Genomic DNA, 23,183 nt, shown 5'->3' with positions numbered 1-23,183 from the left:
CTTGCACACCTTTGCCAAGGATACTGGTCAGCATTTTGTTAGACTATAACCACATGATTAGGTAGCTCAATTTTATATTTGAACATATACAAGTGAAATGGATTTCTGAGAAATGAGAAAAGTATAAACAATTTATCCTGTGTGGTTATCATACAGTTGATAGGTTCCTTTCTGCTGAGCTCTGTGTGGATGTGAGACTGAATGCCAGGTAACCACTAAAAAGCTGATTGAAAAGAGGTAGAGTGAGATAAGGTATGAAATATGAGAGGGAGTGAGGGGGCAGGGAAATACAGCTAAACAATACTGTATTCCAAGCCCTAACAATAACTTAATGTAAGGGATAACAATGGACCATCAGTTAAAAGTTTAATTTTCCATCTCTGAAAGAGGTCTGGGATTGAGCCAAGATCCTTCCTCTTTGGACTCTGAAGCCAGGGAGAATCTCATTCCACTCCAGAGCCACTGACAACATGCAAATGTTGGGGCCAGTCACAGCAGAGAGGTACAGGTGTGAATAATGGCTGTGCAACCCATGTTTCTGACATGAATGCACATGGACTGCCTGAGTGATGGTCACTTTTTGTGCATGTTCTTGGTGAAATTAGTCCATCTTCATGGCTTTGAGACTGTTGTTGAAGATGAATATGGCTGTGAAGCAGAAGAACCTTTATTCCTAGAGAAGTAGTATCTAATAGAATGTCAAGGAAATGCTGTCAAGTGTCAACAAGTACCAGACAACGTGTCCACTAACAGATTTACCAAGGAAAAGAGCCAGAATACTCTGAATACTTTTGTCTTTGTTTCAGGTTTTTGGTTTCATGGAATTGCTGACAGTGTTTGTATAGCAAATGCACATCTTCCAAAAGAAGTGACAAAACAGAGCCTCCTTGTAAACCTGCTTCCTTTCCTGGAAGGTGAAAGCCTTCCTAAGCCTGTCCTAACACACCAATTTTCATCACATTCAGCCAAGGAAGCAGGCTATCACCTGTTTGGTGATATAAAAAACATTGTAATGTTTTTTTATATTCTCACTTTTTCTGCTTTCTGAGTCACTTCTATTAATCTGAAATTCCAGTCATGTCCCCCCACAGATGTGGCATATACAGGTAAGTCCATGCTGTCAACAGAAGACTAGCACCTGGTTCTAACAAATCCTGACAGGCACGCTGAATCACACTCATCTGTCATTATCACCCAAAATGCTAAGGCTTTGAGTACCTGGATGCTGTCAGAAATACTGGATACTGACAGCAAAGTGAGAGAAACCAGTTTTTTTAGCTGGACTGTGGCATCTGTGCCTCGCCTCACTTCCTTGCCTTGCATTTACCAAGATATTTACAGGATCCTTTCAGTACTAGCTGGTGAACAGAACGAGACACGCTCCAAAAGGATACACAAGAGTGGGCACACCCCGAGCTGCCAGGTGCTTTCGGATGAGCCGCTCGGTGCCGTACCAGTTGAAGCCTTTGGTTGCATACCCAATCCGTGGGAGATGCACTGTTGCTGAGGAGGGAACAGAGACAATAAAGAGAAGAAATACTTCTGAGCAGCCTATCTGCAATGGAGATCTCACTTCACTTCAGAAAAAAACAGCAGAGAGGAGGAAATTGGTCATCATCTTTAGGTGCAACCACACGTACAGATTTGAGAGGTGGAAACTGGTCATCATCTTTAGGTGCAACTACACATGTACAGATTTGCTGTTCTATTGCACAGACACTTACCATTCCTTTTCTTGGCTGCTAAATAAATCTTCTTCAGGCCCTTTTCCAAAGCTGACAGCTTAATGCCAGACAAGTTGTTGGACCGATCTCGGTGCTGAGCTACAATCAAGGCCAGCTAAGGAGAAAACACAATTAACTTGAAATACAATCTATATACAGTACTAAGAGACACAGTGACAGTGCTGGAAAACTGCATTACTAACTTTTACCTTTCATAAATGAAGAACTCATTATGTCTAATATTTAACTGCAACTTAGCCATATTCAGTAATCAGTGCCATTATTGTGAAAAAGACATAAGGTTCATTTCACACAGCTTCAAAAACATATGGATAGAGCAAAACAGGAAAGAGCTTCTCCTTCTCACCAAATCTTGTCCTTTTTTCCTGGATTTTTTATCATCAATAGGGAATAGCAGGGTTCCTCCTAACTCCAGGTCTGTCCAGAGAAAAGAACAGGACAATAAAAAATCAGTCCTGAAGAGTAAACAAGCAGTCAATGAAGCAGTGATTTCACTGTCACATTCTGTATTATTCTCTGCAGACAAACATTTTCCCCCAAGCCACACAATCACACACACATCCCAATTAAAGACAACAAATGGAAAGAGAGACACTGAAATGAGAAGAAAGCATCTTGCAGGAAATTAGAAAGATCAACAGCTCCATCTTATAGCAAGATGTTAATTCCTAACCAGCTGCAGGTATCTCAAAACTGCTAATATATGCTCAGAAAAAGATTAGTGCTTGGAGGGAAGCAAAGGCTCAGGTGAATGGTGCCTGAGGTGGCTTTCATCCTTCTTGAAAGCACTTTGACAGAAGATGCAGTGCTCTGTCTTATTTAGTGAAAAACACTCTGTGAATAATGTACAAGTTTTCCCCATTTTTTATGACTTGCAGGATGGATTGGAATGATCAGCCCCTACACAGAGTTCTCACACTCCAAACAAGCCACGTCATAGCACCTGCTGAAGTACTGCTTTGAGAGCTAGCGATGCACATGTCCAGAGAAAGAGTAAAACACATGAATATTGAAGTATCCAGGCACTTCACTCCTGCAGTGTCACTGGGGTTTTACCTCGTTCAAGTGTCTTGGCCTCAGGTCATATTTTAATCTCTTACCTTTCATCTTTCCTGCCATCTCATATATTTTCCTGGGCTGATCAGAACGAGCCTCTAGAGCAGTGAATAAACCACCCCTTCCCCAGCGGCCGGAGTCATCTAGAATGGAATAACAAGTTAGACTCCTTTCAGAAATGAGGTTGAGACCACCCCTGCAGGAAAGGCACCTGCTCTGTACACAAGCAATGAATGATTATCAAAACCAGATATGGGAACTACATACAAACTTAAGTCAACCACTATTCAAGGGACTATCCTAAAGGATAAACCTCAGCCCTGGAGAAAAACAAACTTATCATAGTTTCCTGAAAAATTCCTTACTCTTGCTGAAATGAGCACTAGCCATAGCACTGAGCATATAAACCTGACAGTATCCTCACATACATACATATAGGTACACAGAGCATGCATGTGGTATGTCCCCACATTGGTGCTTAGGGCTTCCCACACCAGGTACTTGATATTAGCAGTTTTTTCACTAATACTTGGCATTTGCACTTCAAAAATGACCTTTCATGCATAGTGTAACATAAGCCAAAGCAGATGTTGATGTTTTGCTGTGGCCCTGGAGAGAGAGCAGCTCCAACACTGCTTCAGGAGGAACTCCTTTTAATGTCTTTAATGCCTTAAAAGAGGGCCTTAACTTAGGAGACTAGCCTAGAGCCTCTGTACTGTCAGTGTTGAGAGACAACCACCAAGAAACTCTGACCTCAGCATCTGGAAGTGTCTGTCTCTCTCTGCTGACTGGAAAAAGAAGATGAATTTCAGCATCTCAGTTTGATTCCTACAGCTTCCACAGGATAAACAAAAGGCCCTGCTATCAACTGTCACTATTTAGCCACAGATATAAAATTTCAAGCCTTACAGGGGTTGAAATTTTGAAGAGGTTTACCCATAAATCCAGAGCAAGCATGCGAAAACCCTTGCACATCTTGCTAGGACTTATGTGGGTTATACATGCTGGAATAAAAGCTGTATTGCCTCTGCACCAGTTGAGATTAAGTCAGACTCAAATTCAAATTATTTCATAATTAGAAACTGTGGAACAATTAGGGACAATTCAGCTCCTTGTTCACCCCACCCAACAATACTCCTGTTGTTCATAAGTCCCACCTAGGCAATGGACAATGATGGCATCTTCCTCTCCTGCTTGGGGGTGGGTTACATCTCCCATGACATATTTAATACGGTTCTGGTCTCCATCTTTGTAATCTAAATCCACATTCTGCCCCAACTCATCCTCCACAAACTCCTCCTCTGAGCCACTTTCCTCTGAAGGAAGGCAGGTAGATGTGTAATGATTGGCCTCCCACCAGGCCATCCTGAAACCAAGAGAAGAAAGAAGATGTTCAATGAAAATCAAAGATGGGGGCACACAGCTTGGTTTAAATCATTGCAGTGAAACACAGGAGACCTAGACCTGCATTCCCTCTGCTCCCTTCCCATTTTAGGCCAGAACAATGGTTACCAAAGTTCTTCTTTATAATATTAGGAGCCACATGCCAATGTGATAAGCCAATTGCAGGCATGGAAAAAGTGAGCACATAGCAAAGGGCAAGGAGCTGTTTGGAGTGGTGAAAAGGAAGAACACCTGGGAAACAAGAAGGAGAAAGTTAAGATGTGCCAGAGAGTCACAGATGTCAGAGCAATCTGTAGGGGCCAACTGTGACATTCAGAAAGCTTCTCCCAAACACTCCTTGATTGTACAATCAGACATGGGGCTCTTGTTCAGGACATCCTCTATGAATTAAAGTAATGTCAGGCAGGGTATTCAAGAGGAAAGAACCCTGCTAGGGACTCAAGCCATTTTTCCACCTTCACATCCCCATGTTATGCAGTTTAAGCATATTATTTCCATCAATCAGACACATTCCAAGAGTACAGTACAACAGACATCAATTTACAAGTGGCAGATGCAATACAAACCATACTTTTTCTTGTGCTCTGCCTCTGCTTTTGCTGCCTTCTTTTCCTCCATGAGCCTTGCTCTCTTTGCTGCTGCTTCTTGGCGCTTCTTCCTCCGAGCCTCCAGCTCCTCTTCACTCAGCAAGTGCTTCCTCCTGGCTGACTGCTCCCGAAGGCCTGTGAGAAGGGCCTGGAGAAAGAAAGAGGTATCACAGAAACAAACTGCTCATCTGAAAGCCATGCCTGATGCCCTCCTTAACCTACATTCCTTTCCCATTTGTTTACTTGCCCACAAGTCTTAATCATCAGAATTCAATTATCACATAATATGTGGTTTTGTGACCCGAGTTTATAGAAGTGCCCTCAACAGCATATCTCAGATCTGTTAGCAGAACTGCTGAATTGTCAAGCCCTGATTCCAGAGCCAACTTTAGTACACTGACATCCAAATCTTTTAACATGCCTTCTGCAAGCTGTAGGTAAAGAGAGAAAACTGCCAAGTTTCATTTTCCACAAGTAAATGAAAGAGCATCATGTTCCTTGTCACATCTGCCTTACGTTTGCTTTGTTCCGGAGAGCTCTCCCTTCCTTACTGGTCTCTTCAATCAATGCTTTCTGAAGATCCAAAAGCTGATCAAATGCTTTTTTGTCTTCTTTGCTGGGCTCTTTTGAATAATCTTTGCCTTCATACACGTACATGTGATCTTTAAAAAATAATTAAAAAGTGTGAAAAGGAACTGAAACCTACTAACACCCAAAATGAACTGTGAGATCAAAAACAAATCTGGCTCTTCTGTGACATTTTTCTACCCTTAGCAGAGAAAGATCTTCACTCTCACAACTTTTTGGTATGACCAGAGTCAGTATCATGTATAAACAGGAGAATCAAGATTTGCTTCCTCTGACAAAAGCTTTTAATTTAAGATAATTTAACATGTTTAGACTGGCAAGGAAGCTTTCTTCCTATTTCATTTAATTAATTATTTTAAATTGTGGTTCCATCGCTGTTCTCTTTGGTCATTCCATCTCTGCCAGTAGAGAATTCATTCAGCTCTGCTATGTAGTTACAGGCAGCTCTTGAAAAGGGAAAGCAAATTTTTTGCTTTTGACTTCCCAAATGAAATGAAAGCACAGAACTCTGGCAGCCCAGGGTTGCTGCTCACCACCTGAGTTATTTTCCCTATACTTATTACACAGTGTGGTACCACTGCCCCTCTTTTAAGTCACCACCAGAAAATACCACTCTTTGCTAACTCTCAGCAAATAATTACTCATTGCCAGGAATTGCTCCTGGGTGGACAATAACTGTCCTGCAGAGCCACATTTCAGCTTCAGTCACAAATTTATATTTAAGTGCTGCTCTGTACCCAGACAAAAATTCAGTCTTTCTTGGGGAAAGAAGGCACTGGAAGAGGGAAATATCCTTAGAATTTATTTTCAGGTAGTACAGGGCTGCTTAATGAAAAATTAACCACAACTGGGTGACATTTGGGCTGGAAAGTAGAGTTTTGAAGACAGAGTAGGTTTGTTTCAGTTCTATAGACACCATGACTCTGTGTTTCTTATCTCACCTTTTAGATTTTCATAGCCAATAATCCTTTATTTGGAGATAAAAAACTAAACACCTGCTACACAGCCTTTCCTTAACTTACTATAACATCTCCAAAACTATAGATCTATATTAATGGTTCTCTGTGGGAAAAGCAGTAGCTACAATATTAATATTTCCCCATTTCTCAGGAATTTCTATCTGAGGTATTAAAATATCAGAAGGAATTCAACTCTCAGCCACCAAAACTGGGCAAGTATTGTTAACATTATCTTACAAACAGGCAAATAAGAACAGAAAAAAAGAACAAAAATACCCATAAAGACTCGGAAGTAAAGTTTGTGGATAGGCCACAAACAAAATCCAAGTAACTTCGTTACAACTCTGCTTTTCTACTTATTGCCTGAAAAATGCATCCCTGCGTGGGAAGCCTTCTTTACTAGCACTCAAGTGACACAGCTATTAGATTCTTAACTTACTCTCTGTATTTTCCTCTTCATTCTGTTCCTTTTGTGGCAGCACAGTGTCCATTATCCACTGCCCTCCTTTTGTCTCTCCAAGGATGCTTTCTAGCTCCACATCCTGTACAGTACTTCCCTCAGAGGAGAGCAATTTATCCAGGCCAAATTTCAAGATTTCACTCAGCTTTAACAAAGAGAAGGGGAAGTTCAGCATTATTATCCTCTAATTCCATGTCAATCCCATGTCTCAAGCTTCTCAGGCTTAAAAGCAAAGGATGTATGAGTGGTGGAACCTAAGCTTTAAGGCTGCCTGTCAAAATACTTATTTTTTAATATGCCCCATTCTCCCAGCACCTGCCAGGACAAGCCCCAACAACATATCTCCAATAATCATAACTCATCCAGACTTGAGCAGTCGTTTTTCTTCAGGGCTAAATGACAAAATAGCACTGTACTGACTGCATTCAAGCAGCTTTCTTCATAGCCAGAAAGGCCAGGCTTACTTTTGCCCTCAACTCGTTTAAAACAAAAGCCTAAATACCATAAAAATCCAAGGGGAGAAAAATAACAGCATGGAATTTCCTATGGGCTCAGTTCCACTTCTCCCACAGAAACTTTAATTGCTGGATACACACAAATGGGGCAGGAAGGGCAGGCAGAGGGGGAAAGGATACACTAAATCCAAACCTCTCCTAGGTTTAGCTGCATGCAGGGGATATGCTCCCTTAAATGTCACTTCGCTTGATGTTTTGAAGCCAAGTTCTCAACACAAACCTCAGCTTTCAGGTCAGAATTATAAATCATGCCCTGACTCCTGAGACACTGTATTTGCCAAGAGGCCAAAAGAAGGTTGACTGAGTTTCAGACTAACAACCAAAAGCTGACTAGGTTGTCACCTGACCTCTTATCAGCTCTGTTTGTGAGAGAAAGGCAGTAGAGACAGATCAGTTCAAGAAACAATGAGCCCAGCTTCCACTTTTGTAATTTCCACTAATTATAATTAAAAAGCAAGTAAGACAAAGAAAGGTTCTGTCTTCCCCTCTTCTCCAAGAGAACACACCCTTTTTCCACAATGAATGCACTTCAAAATTGCAAAAACTGTCTTCAAACATCAGATGCTGTCTGGACCTGGGATGTCATTTTGGTTCCTACATACAAAAGCTGTCATGTCAATGCACAACTCTTTGTAGAAATTCAAATCCAGCGTAAACACAGAAACATTCTTGCACATTTCTAAGGTGGTTACTGGAGTCAAATTGAGGATACAATTCTGGTTTACCTGCAACTCTGCTGTTGCCTGAGACTTGGGTGCTCCTAGAGCAAACTGTCCCCCTTCAACAATGGCATTGGTCAGCCGGAGCTTCGAGGCAGCTCTTCGGTAGATGATTTCTTCAACTGTATCTCGCCCAATCAAACGAATAATTTTTACAGGCCTTGAAAAGTTTAGGAAAATTCTTATTACTTACTTTGTTTCAGGGTGCACTAAGGTATTTACTACCCCCTCACCCACTCCTTTGGTAGATAAAGAAGGCAAGAACAAAATGAGTAAAACTAATCAGCAGAAAAGTGATGCTGATTCAATTCTGCTTGACACAGGAGAAAGGCGCACTGCGAAAGTGCAGACAAACCTCCACCCTCCATCTCCTACTCCAAATTTACAAAGTTCCCACCCTGCATACATGACAAGGACAAGACTGTATGAGGCTGCAGTTGGAAAATGAAGACACAAAATCCTCTCTGCTCCCCTTTGATCTTCAATCTATCCTCATACTTTAACCTATGGAAAGGGAAAGTAATACTGAGAGGCCAAGAGAGTTAGCAACCAACCACAAGTAGTGACATTTCTCACCTGTGCTGCCCAATCCGGTGAGCTCTTGCTATTGCTTGCAAGTCATTTTGTGGGTTAAAATCACTATCAGTAAAAATAACTGTATCTGCTGCTGTCAGATTCATGCCAACTCCACCTACAAACAAAAGAAGAAGGTCACCAACAGAAAATAAAGGAGGAGCTGGAGAATTTATGCTGTGCAAAGTTCTGTCAGATCTGATCAACTGTATCTAATCCAATCCATCTCTCAAACTCAAATCTAAGTCTCATAAGGATCTAGACAGATGGGTAAGCCTTCCATTTCCAGCTTCCAGGTTTCTGCACCAGTCCAAAAAAGAAGCTGTACAATGCAACGTAATCAAAAAACATAGGGTGTGAGTGAACCAATGCAAAAGGGACTGATTGTCAAGACTGATGAACATGGACATAATTCTTCTGCTGGCAGGCAGGTTATCCCTGCAAGGATGGGCTTCCCTGAAACCCCTAAGGAACTGTCCGAGTCATGACTTGGCTGCAGCACAGAACCAGCTGTAAATACAGCACTGAAACAGTGGAAAAGACCAAGCCAAACTATACAATAATCAGAGACCAGGCGTTTATGAGACCTAAAGGTTTTGAGGTTAGAACTTGGGCTCTCATGAAATAAAAAAAAAATTTAAAACCCAGTTAATTTTACATTTTACAATAACTCTACTGTGACCACATTGTGTAGTTAACAGGGGACAGTCTGCTGCCTTACATTTCCCCCAGCTCATGACAAGACACGTTCCCTGTAATCAGAATATCCCTGCAAGTGGAGACAGTCATGCACCTGAAAATCCGTGTCCATAATGTAACAACAATGGCAATACTGTTAGCACACCTGCTCCCAGATGAATTCAAGATGCTTTGGCCAGACATAGCAGTGTGCAGTAAAAAACAACCCTAAGTGTGGCTGGCATGGGAGGGAGAGCTCAGGCACTGTGTTGACAGACACACAGACTCCTGACACACATCCAGCATTAGGGTCTTCCCTTCACTGCGTGCTCTCCTCTGTGCCCTGTGGTGTAGGCTCATCAATGCAAGTTTAACCAGAAGCCCAAAGGCAGAGCTGGTTCCAGTTTGATGTTTGAGACCAAGCAGTGTGGATTCTTCCTCTGGAGACAAGCAGAAGCCTGGCTCTGTGCTTGTTTGAACAGAAAGACAGGGAGGTTTGAAACTGTAGAAGACACAGACCTGCCCAGGGAGCAAAGAGGGGAAGCAGCACAGATGGCAGTCCCATGGAGTTCTCTGCAGCCTTGGGACACTAAAAGACTCTCGTTTCAGTCTGTCTGCCAGCTAAAGAGCACGTCCATGTTCAGCAAACTTGAGAAGCAATTCCACCAGCTTACTTAAAGGAAGTCTGTTCCTGCCTAAAGATGATGCTTGCAGAAATAAAATGGTAGTGAGATTCCTTAAGCTCAAACTGGCACAGAGACAGGCATTATGGAACTTGGAATAAAATAAACTCAAGAGGCTGCAATATGAAAAGGATCTTGGCATCAACTGCCAAAAGGAAAGCACAGAAAACAGATGTCCTAGATGAAAGACCCAAGTTCAGGATGTGTCCTGTCTCCTTCAAAAATCCCCCACACAAGCAGGCTCTGGGGGATTCAGAATTTCCTGAAACCTTACCAGAGGGAATAAAGTAAGAGTGCAGAAGCAAGATGGTTTGTTTGTCTCTCCTTACTTACCTGCTCTGGTGCTCAGCAGGAAGATAAAGATGGGCTGTTGACCAAAGTTCTTGATGGCAAGGTGTCTCTCCTCACCCCTAACAGAGCCATCCAGCCGCTCATAGCTGTAGCCTTTCCAAACAAACAGCATGAATGTTTCTGAAACTTTGCCTTTGCTCTTACCCTCTTATCTCATTCTTTATTGTCTCATTGCTGTCCTGAATATTTTTGTGTCATATCCTCCTGGCTTGGTTCTCATTTAATTGCCTTCAATTCCTTCATTTTTTCCCAGTTAAACCTCGTATAAACTGAGGTAATGACCCTGATTTCCAGATTGACTGTTGGTAAAGAGTAATTTAGCTGACTCCGAAGCAGAGACTCCTAACATTTAATTTACTGCTTGGAAACACAACAGGAAAATTCAGAGCCCAAGTAAAAGAACATTAGCACACAGTCCCATTTCAGACTATGCTGTGCTGGCTGTTGGCCCTACAAAGCAGGCCAAGAACCATCAGATCTTCCTTATCCAAACTCCCACGGCCTTCAGTGTGCTTTGCTGTGAGCATGCAGTATGGGATATGGCACAACATTTGGCTTTATCCTACATTATTAGTCGTCCAAAACCATAAACACCAAACAAAAGCCTCTTTCATGGGAAATCCTAAGTAGGCATGGAGCCACGTGGATTGAAACAAAAGGAAACGTCCCAAGAACACATTGCTAACCTTGCCAAAAATGGTCTGATCTAACCTGCCCTCAGACATGTTGGGGCCCCACTGTCAACAACTGTTTTAATCAAAAATTAATTTCCTGGTATAACTGTGGCTCAGTTTGTGTTTTGTGCTGGACAAAGTGAATCCAGAGCAAGCCTATTGCCTTTACTGCAATTACTTCAGGACACAGGTACACAACTGAACACAGGCATATAATGAAACATAGCTACCCTGCCATTTGTCAGCTCCACTTCATCAAGGCACAAAAGCGACTTCGAGGAACACATAACTGCCAGCTCATTTCAGGAAGCTGGTAACAGCAAAGAGCTGAACTCAAGACCCTCCAACTCACAGAGCTGCTGCAGGAATATGGTCCCTATCTTATAAGAACCTATCTTATAAAGCTTCATCACATTTCTTTCCCCATCCCAGGCGGATCAACCAAAATCACAGGAACAATATCTGGCAGAGATCATTAGGATAAGCCCTCTCCTATCAGAGTGTGCAGAACATACCTCTATAGTCCATGTAGTCCTGCAGGATATCAAGGAGTTGAGTCATCTGAGAAAAGAGCAACACACGGTGGCCTCTGCAAGAAGAACATGAAACCCTGTGATCCTCAAGCACACTGTGACAGCATTTCACAGCCTGCTGGGGGTCACAATGGCTTAACCAGTCATTATTAGTCCCCGTTACAAAGCAAGGCCTCCCAGAATCATAGCCTGTTCCCTTATCACACATTTTCAGCTGCACATCTAAATGCAATCAGTTAAGCTCCATCTGCCATCATCATTTGCCCTGTCCAGAGTGTGGAGTCAGAGAAGTAACAGGGCTCTGGCATAGCTCTGCTGCTGGCTGGATACAGGCTGGTGAGGAGCCTGTCTAAAAGGACCCCAGCTTCAGCCTATGATGAGGTTTTCTTCACCACATGACTGCTCTCAAATCACACACTGCAATGCATATCTGAAATTCTGAGAAAATGTAATATCAGCATCTCTGTAACAGCAGAACATCTCCTTCTCCAGCAAATAACCTTCAAAGATCAAGCTCTACCTACAAAGGTGTGTTAAGAAATCAACTCCCCTCCCTCCCAGCCCTAGGCCTCAGACAGTGCTGTATTTAAATCAGACTTCACCCTAGAGCAGAACACAGACATTTTCAAGTGCAGAATTTGCACAGGGCTGGTCCTGCAGCAAACACATTCAGTGGAGAGGTTGCCACTCACAACGTGCTCCACAGCAGGAAAAAGATAACGAAGCCACATCAGAACTTCACAAGGGCTGTTGAAGCTCTGTACTTTGGTCTTTGAATTCCAGGTTCTGAACTCACCAGAGCACAACACAAGGGATTGTGAACATCAATGCCAAAACTTCTGAAGTTTCAGTTTATCCTTGGGTTTTTCTTTTTCCCATTTGCCATGGATTGTGCCTCCCAGGCTAACACAGATACGCTAGCACAAAGGAACTCAACTGAGGCATAGGAAACTCACAATCAAAGCAGATATGCTGAATACCAAGTCACATGGTTATTGTCCCAGGTTCTCAAATATGGCAAATATGAGAGCATGTGAGAGAATTAGTCAAGTGCTTTGAGAAATGCTGGTGAAAATGCACCTGAAAATCTGTGTCCATAATATAACAACAATAGCAATGCTGTTAGTACACCTGCTCCCAGCTGAATACAAGATGGTTTAGCCAGACATAGCAGTGTGCAGTAATCCTCAAGGTTCCTCTACCATCTCCAATACAGCTTGTTTTACTTCTTTCAGGTAGTGAGTAACGTGGAATAAATAAGTCAGTGCTTGTGTGGTGAAAAACAACTGCTCAGTCTATGGCTAAATAATGTAGCTTGCTTTCCCAGTTAATTTTTTCTCCCTATGTCAACCCCATCCCCACAACACATATCCAGCATACAAGAATGAAAGGAGTTTATCCAACAAACACATCTTGCCACTGGCTTCAACAATATGGTCTCCAATCTCAAAGGGTTCTGGCTCAACACCTGGAACAGAAAGGAGTTTCAAAAGCACAGTTAATACCACAGAAATAACAAGTCTGTGGTAAGCCTCAGTGTGTCTGCACTGTCGCTTTTGCTGAGCGGAGCCACACAATGCTTGCTTGAGAAGTGATGGTCTTTCTCTATCTCCAAATGACACCCTCAGTAGTTCACTAAGCATTGTGATTTCTTTGTTTAGATGACAGAAGACATAGAAATAGAAAGCTGCAGTCAGAAACTCAGACTTCACACAGTCTCTTACTTTATTTGTCATTATTGATGAACTGTCATGTGTTGGAACTGGTCACAAACTCACAGCTGCTACTGATTCAAGTACAAGAGTGTTTATTACTTGCTTCTTCTAAGCATTACACTAATAATAGAAAACCACTGTATAAATCAAGAAAGTGATTTTTTCTGTTCCAAAAGAGAACAGTGCTTTCCTACCATTGAAGAGGTATGGGTGGGCAACACACTTCCGAAGCTGAACTAAGACATTCTGGAGTGTAACCTTCCTTCCCGTTTCATTTTCAAACGCATCTGGAACACAGAGCAGAGAAAAAAACAGAGCAGGGAAGCCCATGCTCCATTAATGGCTGTGGCTGGGAATGTCTTGCTACTAAGCACTGCTCTGAAGTGCTTCAGCACTGAAGTATTTCTCTCTGTGAATCACATCTGGATTTGTATTTCCCATCTCAAGACTAATACATCTGTTTTCATGGGTCAAAAAAAATTTCCGTGACTTTTTGGACAAGCTTTTAGAAATAAGACCCTGGTAAGCACTACTTTGCCTTGTCAGACTCACTGAACTTTCTGGACTCCCTGGAAAAGGTCACTGTAATTTTTCTGAGTGAAATCATCGAAATAAGCAAAGAAATTTGGTGCAGTTCATTTGCATTTTCGGAAAAAAAAATATACAGCACAGTCAAGATCTCCTGGGCAATGAGATCTCCTTGTTGCATTTTTGCGAGGAACAAAAAAAATGTATGCACATATGCTGACTAGAATAGAAGATGGAAGTTTCAGATTTCCAGGTGATGTTCATGCAAAGTGCTAGAATGCCTTAGAAGAACAAAGCATCTGCAACTCCCCAGTTTTAATTTCCCTAGAACAAATAAGCACTCACAAGCCACATGATGGTAGTAGTTGCATTGTCTACATAACCCTGCAGTTTCCTATAAAATTCCTATCTGCATCCAGTAGGTTGAAATTTGCTTTATGGCATCTGTGCTACTATTAGAAAATTTGTAGAGAACCACAGATCCAAAATTTCTTGTACCACCCTTTTGTTTGAATACAAAAACATGAAATAGGAGCAGGCTTACCTTGTGATAAGTATCTTTAATTACTTTAATTACTTTGAGACTGCCCAAAGCAGAGCCTCAAGCTGACCCTTCCTAGCTCACAATACCTGAGCAACAGATCAACACATATGTCTCTTATTTTGCCACAAGCTAAAATCAAAAATTAAGCAACCCAAATTTGGCATATTTATTCTGTACACACTCTGCAGACCAAAGTAACTTCTACTTGTTTACAACAGAGCATGCATGTACAATAGGAATTAGTTTTGCTTTTAAAAATAATTAATAGACTTCAAAATGCCCAGTTACCTAGATCTTTTGTCAAAATGGCCTTGTAGTACTTCTTCTGCAGAACTGACATTCCATGGTACAGAACCACTTCCACCTTCTTTGGCAGCTCTGCAGCCACCTCAGATTTGACTCTCCGAAGTAGAAATGGCTGCAGAAGACTGTGCAATTCTTTGGCTATGCAGAGGCAGGGAAAAATAAAACAAACAAAAAACTATTAAAAAAAAAAAAAAAACCAACAAAACCAGAGGAGAATACTGTGTTAAAGGTGAGGACTTTATACAATACCTTTCGAAGTACACTTTCAAAATAAATGTAAAAGGAATCTCACATCTCTCACATCTATTGGTGAAACCATTCAAGCCACATTTTACAAACAGAGAAACCAAACATAGCTGCATGCCTGCAACACTTGGGAGCTACATTAAGAAAGCTCTTGCCTTAAAAGTAGCCATTAGTTTTTGTGGCCTTGTTTTAAAGCTTGTCACCATTAAAAGAAAGCAAATAAAGAGGACACAACGTGGTTGTTTCCTAGTCAAGATAAAAGCTGGTTCTGACTGAAACACAATGTTGCTTATTACTGACCTGGCTCATTCTCCTTTTCAATAACTTGGTAATACTCAACAAACTCTTTCACTTTTTCCTGGGGAAAGATGTCAGGTTCAATAAGGCTGAGTAAGGAGTACAGTTCCTGGAGGCTGTTCTGGACTGGAGTGCCTGTGAGTAGCAGGCTGAAGCCTACTGAGAACTGAAAAAAACCAGCAATAATACAAAGTTACTAGGAAAAACTATCTGTAATGAAAAGTTAGTTAATATACAAGTCCACCTACACCACTCTTAGGCTTAACTTAGAAGATGAGTGGCAGCACAGAACTGCTCACAGAATGCTGCAGATTTGCCAAAACCATCCAAACATGAGGTATGGTGTGACAGTCAAACAGCTCCAAACTGACTGGGCTGGCACCAGTGCAAGGAATTCAGTGTAAGCAAAATAAGAATAAAGTACAAAACCAACTCCATTAAAATGCTCAGGTCCATACAGTCTGCAGTCTAATACCACACACTAGATGTTAGATAAGGAGGGATAACTGGAAAATGCAGTTGGAATAGGACAGTGAAATGAAACTGCGTCAGACTAAGTTCCATTTCTGTTTGCTTAGTAACTCTGACAAACACAGGAACATTATCAGGTCCATGCTGCTCACAGTAATCCCCACAAAGAGACTTGAGAAATGTGTTTACCTTTGGAAAGATACAAATTTCTCTCAAGTTTGGTAACAGAAAATAGGTTAGGAGGAGAGATGAGGTGAATCATGTCTATTTTTTTGTGATTATAACCAAAGCTCCTGAATTATAGAGACATCATGGACAATGTGTTCAGAATATGTAAGACTTTCAGGAATTCAATAAAACCCCCTATTTTCCAAGGTGTATTGTAGTACACTGTTGCTGATGCCAGCACACACCAAACGCTGATGTTTCACTGCCATGACAGGAAGTGCAGCCTTCACTCAGGCATTTGGGCTGCTCTGGCCAGTGCTTTGGAAGCTGGAGCAATTCTCCTAATTCCTGTAAACAAGGGTGGCTCCATTAAATGGGACAGTGGAAGTCAGTAGTTCAAGACTTGAGGTTTCATGAGCTAGGTAAGGGCTCCTTCACCCTCCCAGAGCTGGAGATGGCCTCTTGTTGCTTAGGTCAGCCAGACATCTACTCCTGCAGCAGCACAGCTGTGGCTCAGCACCATGTCTGGCTGCTTTACTTTTCCAAGTCTTTCCAACTGCTCCAACATGGCAAGCCCAAACATGAAGCAGAATGAGAGGGCAGCTCCAAATACTGCCCACTGCCATGCAAAGCCAACAAGGCCTTCATCTCTCTGCCACTAAAAATGGGAATCCTTTCACCAGCTCTGATGGAAACAAGGGATGATTCACATTGATTCACAGAGAATCTGAAAAGGGAAAAGTCTTAAGACACTAGAAGAAAGATGAGTTACTTTACCTCAGAAAGTGTCTTGTAAAGCAGAGAATTTTGATTTTTCAGTCTGTGAGCTTCATCTACAACCAAGGCAGCCCAGTTAAAGCTGAACAAGCAAAAAAGAGCATCTTCAGTTAGGGGCTGACAATTCATTCTTGTAAGTACAAAAAGACTGAAGTAAGTGGTGGCTCTGCTTGGCTCAACTTGAGGTGGGTCTCACCCCATGAACAACAAGCAAACACCAAAAGTGGGGTGCAATTCACAGGTACTGTTTTTGAAGAGCCAACAGAGGTTTTTAACTACAGTCTGGGTGAGTTTTTTTCAGAAATCAAGACTAACAAAATTCACTCGAATTTCTTGATTCTCTCTCCACCCCTGTTACTATCAGGAAAATGACATGAATACAGGTTTGTTGAACATTCAAAGAGGTCTCTGATTCAGAAAAAGAGACATGAAACTAGGCCCTAGCACCTGTGCAAAAACACAGCAACGATCATGAGGCAGTGATGTAAGAGTGATCCCAAGGCTTTTGCAAATCACCCAAGAGAGGAGCTTCAACTTATTCTGTGTTCATATAGCTGCATGCAGAGTGTCCTCTAGCAGGCTGCAGAATCACTGGTGATCCAGTAGATCCACTAGGCTTACTTGAAACTCCACATCTTCTCAACCCTCAGTGTTTGTGCCTCCCTATCACTAGGGTTACAACTTCCACGTCAGAGTCATTTCCAGGGGAGGGAAAGCATGAACCTCCATCTTTTCTCACCCACACACTTCTCTTCCCCGTGGAATACAACATTTGAAATCACAGTGACCTACATTCTTCCTAAATAGCCTTTTTATTTGTCTTGATTTCCCTCTCTGCTGTATCAGAGAGGTTCTCCATTGCCAGAACAATCAAGTGTCATTACTCTTATTCAATGAGCTCAGGAGCTGAATTGCCAAAGGACTCTGCACTGTGCAGCACTGCAGAAGCTCATGTGCAGAGCAGTCTGATCCCTCATTTATTCCATTACTGCATGGCTCTTGCTCAACTCATTTGTGCTGTTACACTGCTTGGAAGGAGTAGTGGTGGGGACACATCTGATAACTCTGACCCTCCCTTACAAAGTGCTCCAAATGCTCCCACACAGAGCAAGGTACAAATGATTAGCAACCACTTTTTTTTCAGAAGGAAGACTAAAGGGCAAAACCTTAAATTTGAGTGACATGGCTTTGAGGTTGTTAGCTTTAGAAGTAGGAAATTACTCTGGAGCTGACATTTCTGTGATACTAGGGCTGGCTACTTGCTCTCCCTGCATGCTACACTTTAAAACAAATAGAATAATATGCAGCAATGCAGAGCATGATATGAAACTGTAATGACAATACAGTCATGGCTACCTTTCATTAGACCTGGTTTCTACCATAATGTGCAGCAGTCTGCTACTTGCAGCAGTGGCCAAGGACAGGTGCTTTGCTGAAAGACAGGAGAGTGCCCATTGTGGGCCTGGCTGACACAAAACTGTGCCAGCAGGGGCCACTGGATTTGTGCTTCTATAAAGATACTGAGCCATTCATTATGTATAGCTGCCCCCAGCATTTGTCATGAAACCACTGCAAGGCACTGGCACTACTGCTAAGAAAAAAGGAAAATTCCTCCTCATTTCAAGTGTAGATGCCTGTGGAATTCTGCATGACTGTGACAGTACCTCCTACAGGCTGAATTTCAGCAGAATAATCAGTCTTTGTAGAAGGCATAACATTTCATAAGCCCTCCACAGTTGTGACTGGAGGTAATAAACTTCAGGATATGATAGCACATTATCACTGTTATTTAATGCAGGTCAGTTTCAGTGAATTTTGCAACTAATACCTTTATAACCTGAAGCTCTTGAGGATGTCCTCTGCTGGACTGATATTTAATGTACTGCTCTAAGTCACTATGTGTCATATTGCTTTGAGTTAACTGGCTTGAAAACTGTCCTTGGGGAAAGTTCACATATATTTTAGCTGACATTAAAGACTGAAAGTTGGAAAAGGCAAAGTTCTAATCACAAGCCAAGAACATCCCTGTCTCTTGTGAAACAACACAGAATCTTGCACATAAAAATATCCACTTAAGAAATCGTTGACAGATATCCAGACTTAAATTTGAAGAAATTAAAACCACACTCACAACTTGAGAAATGCTGCATCTTTCAGGCAAATCTGCAATGAAATAAAATGAACTGTGATTTACAATTTAAGTAAATACATCAGTTAAGAAAGAGAGCACTTTTCTGTCTGCTTGCAAACTATGGTGAAATGGAGCAGAGTGGAATGAAGGCACTTACTACCTGAGGAAAAAAAATGACAGCTACATGACACCTTCAGCATGTCATGGTTTAACACCACACACCCTCTCACTCACAGTCCACCAGGGAGAGGGGGGAAGAGAACTAGAAGGGTAAAAGTGAGAGCACTTGTGGGCTGACAAGGCATGAACTGGGAGGTACAGAGGAATCAAAAAGGCAAGGAAAACTTGTGCCCCCCCCTTTGAAGTGACAAAGACATCATGTACCTCGTATGTAGTCAGGAGTGCATGGAAGTGAGAGCCTCCTTTCACATTCTCCTGCAGTTTGGGTCGCTCTTCCTTGCTGCCTACATATGTTATGAAAGAAAGACCTGGAGCAAACCTGTTGTTAAGAGAAAGAGCAGAAACAGTGAGCCAAGCTAAGTCTTTTCATGTGCTTATGACCCTGGACCTCATTACCAAATACAGCCACTGCACAGATGATGAGAATTCCTATCCAAACATCCTACACTCCTGTGAGATGTGTCTGGCTCTCAGCTTTTGAATCTCACTCCTTCATAATTTTCACATCAGGCTGGCACCTCAGCTGTTGGCTCTGGTTTGGACAAGTCCTAAATAAACCAGCATTCCTTTAGATGGAAGAGTCCAAGGCAGATGACTGAAAACCAGTCTCATGACCTAGCTGCTCTTCTGAACTGAAAAAAGTTCATAAGAAGCAGGTGAATGAATACAGTTAGCCCAGATGAGGCCAAAAAATTGGCCTGAATCATACTAAAATAAAGACAAAAATGTCTGCAGCAAAGAGGTCAAAGTCAGGGTCTCAAAAATATATTCTCTCAGTCAAAGAGCAGATAAAACCAGTTCCAATTGTTGGGACCATAAAATTCCTCCTCATGTTTTTCCACCACTATTATTTACCTTATATTCCTTCTGGAAAGCTGCACTGCTGATCTATGAAGGAATGCACTTTCCCCCAACTATTCCAACCCAAAATCTATCCAAATCAGGCCAGCTCACTTCAGAATGTAACCTGGATGACTTCAGATGCTGAGAGACAGCATCAGCCAACGGCCACACAGACAGACTTCTGTTGTAACCTTTAACTTCTAGCCTTTCCTCTTCAAAGGAGTCTGTGGGCTAGAGACCACAGATGTACATATTTCAGGCACAGCAGCCTGTCACCCTGATACACATCAGCACTGTCACCCCAGTGAGGATGGGCTGCATGCACAGGTGGGATGTATTTTATGTGCACATGTGAGCATGCCCTCCAGCCTGGGTCTTACCTTTTACTATGAAGATTCCTGGCTGTCTTCAGCAGATTTTGCCTAAGAGAGGCTGAGCAGGGAGGGTTACAAATCAATAAAAAGGAGCTAGTGGAGGCATTTCGACTGAAAGTCAGTCAATAATATAGGATGGATGGATTAATGTATACCACAGCATGTAAAGACTATGCATTAACTGCATAGGCTGCATTGATTTGTTGGTTTAGTAGCAGCTTCCCTTTTTACTTTCTATCCCTTTGAAAGGATAAAAAGAAAGTGTTGGAGTGAGCACATTTGAAAACAATCTTTGCAATCTTGCAACTTGCAAACTTTGCAATTTCAAGTCTGAGCAATAATGTAGTAAGCCAGACAACTGTTGAAACTTACCTCTCCAGCTCTTCCTTCCAGTTGCTCAGAACTGACAGAGGACAAAGTATCAGAAATCTCTCTTTGTTGGATAACTTTTTTGTCAAATAAAGAAGTAGAGAAATGGTCTAAAAGGCAAGAAAAATATTTGTTTATAACAAGGGAAGGGTTCAACCCAATAGCCTGATCCTACATAAGCTGTCTCCTTGTTGAGCTTTGCAGCTAGCTTCCATAGGTTATCACAAATCAGAGTTAACAGAAGATCAAGTGGGATATAGACAAAAAGGCTTAGATCTTAAAACATGACCTCAATATATGAAGCCCCTTTCTTGCACAGTCACAAACTAGGTCTACCATGCATCACTTTCTAAAACTATTTGTAATTTAAGACCTATTGAATAAAATCAGCTGATCCAAAGCACAAACAGTCATTTTCCAACAAAACTTAAACCCACTGAAATACTTGAAAAAACATCCAACAAACCTCTGAAAAAATTAGATGTATAAATTTTAATTCATGCGTGGATAAACACAAAAATCCCTGGGTGCAAGGGCATCAAAAGGACATTATTTTCCCTGTACTGGCTGTATATTGTGCCTTCAACTCTGCACACTATGAATTATGCATTAAGGTGTTTGGATAAAATGGCCACTCATCTTTTTACAAAACCCTGAAACCTATTTAGAGTTACAGAGGACTTAACTCAGGACTTGAGTGACAAAAAAGACAATGAGCTCTCACTTGACTAAGGAATTCTGAAGGGGTGGGGGAGAATAATTAGGGTACTTTTTCGTTCTGCAGAAACACTAGGCTGAAAACCCAAAAATTTAAGCAAAGATTATTTTCCAGAAGAAGACACACCTGACAAGTCTTCCCAAGGCCCATCTCATCACCCAGAATACAGCCATGCTGGACTTCATAGCATTGCACGAGCCAGTTTACACCTTCCAGTTGATAGGGACGAAGTTTAATGCCTGGGAATAAAAATGATTTGTTACACTTACAGTCACCCAATGCACTCCATACACACACTAGAAACAGGTCCTGCCCAGAACAGGCCTTCCCAAACATCTGCCTTACAGGAAAAGCACAGCAGCCTTTAGCAGAAGCTGGTTTACCCTCCCAGACAGCAAAGACCCCAGTGTTATAGCAATTAAATTAAAGCATATTCAGAAACTTACACAAAAATGCCCCGAGTCATTGCAACAGACTGTACAAGGAACCTGATCTAATAATTAGGCTGGTACTTTGAATTCCTAAAAGATAGCTTGATTTTCAGCCTGAATCACTTTTTAAAATATGTAAGTACTAGAGCCAGGGACATGCTTTAGGCTACCAGAAATGTTTGTCACAATCTATTATTGTATAATAATAATTTCTCAACAAGATGTTTTCTAGATTTTCTGTACTTAAAGCTAAGGCAGACCTCCACTATAAGCCACTGTGACTACTACCACCATTGCACTCCTTATTATGGGGCACAATATGTCAAAATGAATACAAAACAAGTCACACAGGAGTTGGCAAGACCTTTCCTTGTGCTTGGACTCAAGTGCTCTGTATTGTGGCATTGCTGCTCTCTTCTCTCAGGGAAAATGTGCACACTGAGTGCATGAAGTAACTCACCAGCCCACAGAATACAAACCCAAACCAGCCCACAGACTGAGGTGAGGATTTCCAGCAGGCTAAGGAAAACGTGCGGGCAGGATGGATTGCCCTGGCACTCCCCTTTAACATCACCCTCCAGGCAGTGGAAAGCACTTTAACTCGGGCCCATTTCGAGGCCACTGAACAGGCCAACCCTTGTTCGTGTTGTCCCGAAGCACAGAGCTGCCTGAGGCTGTGCGGAGGCACCGCGGGGGTTAAAGCCGAGCTCAGCCCTGGCCCAAACACCCACCTACCCACAGAGCCAAGGCCAGGGACTGCGGCATCCGGGGAAGGCTCACACAGAACGGAGAGCATGACAGCAATGCCATCTCTGCAGCAGCTGCAGCTCACTTTGACCACTTTATTTGCACTTTTATTTATTTCCGGCCTGAGGGCTGTTGGTACAGAGCTCAGACAACTACAGCTGAGAGAACTGGGGTTGTCCAGGCGGGAAAAGTGTGACCGGGTGACCTAACTGAGGCCTTTCAGTACCCGAAGGGAACTTACAGGAAAGACGAGGCAAGACTATTTAAAGGAGCCTGCAGCGACAGGACAAGAGGGAATGTGTTCAAGTTAAAAGAGAGTATATTTAGATTAGATATTAGGGAAAAAATCTTTACTGTGAGGATGGTGAGCCACTGGAACAGGTCGCCCAGGGAAGTTGTGTATGTCCCATCCCTCGAGGTGTTCAAGGCCAAGTCGGATGGGGCTTTGGGCAAACTGGTCTAGAGGGAGGCGTGCCTGCCCATGGCAGGGGGGTTGGAACTGGATAATCTTCAAAGTCCCCTTCCAACGCAAGCCATTCTATGAGGTGGGCAGCGCCAGGCAGCGCGGGGCCCCTCCGCCGCCTCCCGCCATCTCGGACAGCACCCACAGCCCTGAGGCTCCCTGCCGACCCTTTCCCCGGGCTCCCCGCTGACCTGTCAGCCCCCACTGCTGCACGTCCGCCTCCTGCACGCCCGGACCCCCGTCTCGGGCGCCGCCGGCGCGGCGGAGCGCTTGGAAGAAGCGGGACATGGCGGGAGGCCAATCACCCCCGCCGCCGCTCCGTTCCCGCTGCCTGAGGCCGCTGCGGGCGG

General features: G+C 42.6%; 1 protein-coding gene across 2 annotated transcripts; it reads right to left on the bottom strand.

Annotated features, from left to right (window-relative positions):
• Positions 1-349: 349 nt before the first annotated feature.
• Positions 350-23,165, bottom strand: CHD1L (chromodomain helicase DNA binding protein 1 like). Of its 2 annotated transcripts, XM_059493827.1 has the most exons (23): positions 23,025-23,165; positions 21,319-21,431; positions 20,478-20,584; positions 19,093-19,207; positions 18,709-18,740; positions 16,578-16,659; positions 15,165-15,327; positions 14,601-14,756; positions 13,435-13,527; positions 12,898-12,993; positions 11,508-11,582; positions 10,301-10,411; positions 8,610-8,724; positions 8,040-8,193; positions 6,779-6,944; positions 5,309-5,454; positions 4,777-4,940; positions 3,959-4,167; positions 2,846-2,944; positions 2,092-2,162; positions 1,725-1,839; positions 1,395-1,503; positions 350-688 (listed from the first exon to the last, which is right to left on the bottom strand). In XM_059493827.1, the coding sequence occupies exons 1-23, from the start codon at positions 23,119-23,121 to the stop codon at positions 613-615; spliced, it is 2,664 nt and encodes an 887-aa protein (XP_059349810.1). In that variant the 5' UTR covers positions 23,122-23,165; the 3' UTR covers positions 350-612. The 2 variants fall into 2 exon arrangements, with proteins under 2 accessions (XP_059349810.1, XP_059349811.1); XM_059493828.1 differs by lacking the exons at positions 18,709-18,740; positions 20,478-20,584; positions 21,319-21,431; positions 23,025-23,165 and having other exon boundaries at positions 19,093-19,156.
• Positions 23,166-23,183: the final 18 nt, after the last annotated feature.

The sequence above is a fragment of the Ammospiza nelsoni genome, chromosome 2 (genome assembly GCF_027579445.1).
Source record: "Ammospiza nelsoni isolate bAmmNel1 chromosome 2, bAmmNel1.pri, whole genome shotgun sequence".
In the NCBI taxonomy this organism is placed as follows: domain Eukaryota; kingdom Metazoa; phylum Chordata; class Aves; order Passeriformes; family Passerellidae; genus Ammospiza; species Ammospiza nelsoni.
This window is presented reverse-complemented; position numbering and strand designations above follow the sequence as displayed.

Coding starts and splice junctions, on each gene's coding strand:
- CHD1L (XM_059493827.1), bottom strand. CDS start 23,121: ATGTCCCGCTTCTTCCAAGCGCTCCGCCGCGCCGGCGGCGCCCGAGAC. Junction 19,208..20,477: donor TGGAAGGAAGAGCTGGAGAG/GTAAGTTTCAAC, acceptor TCTTAACAACAG/GTTTGCTCCAGGTCTTTCTT. Junction 1,840..2,091: donor GGAAAAAAGGACAAGATTTG/GTGAGAAGGAGA, acceptor TTTTCTCCTTAG/CTGGCCTTGATTGTAGCTCA.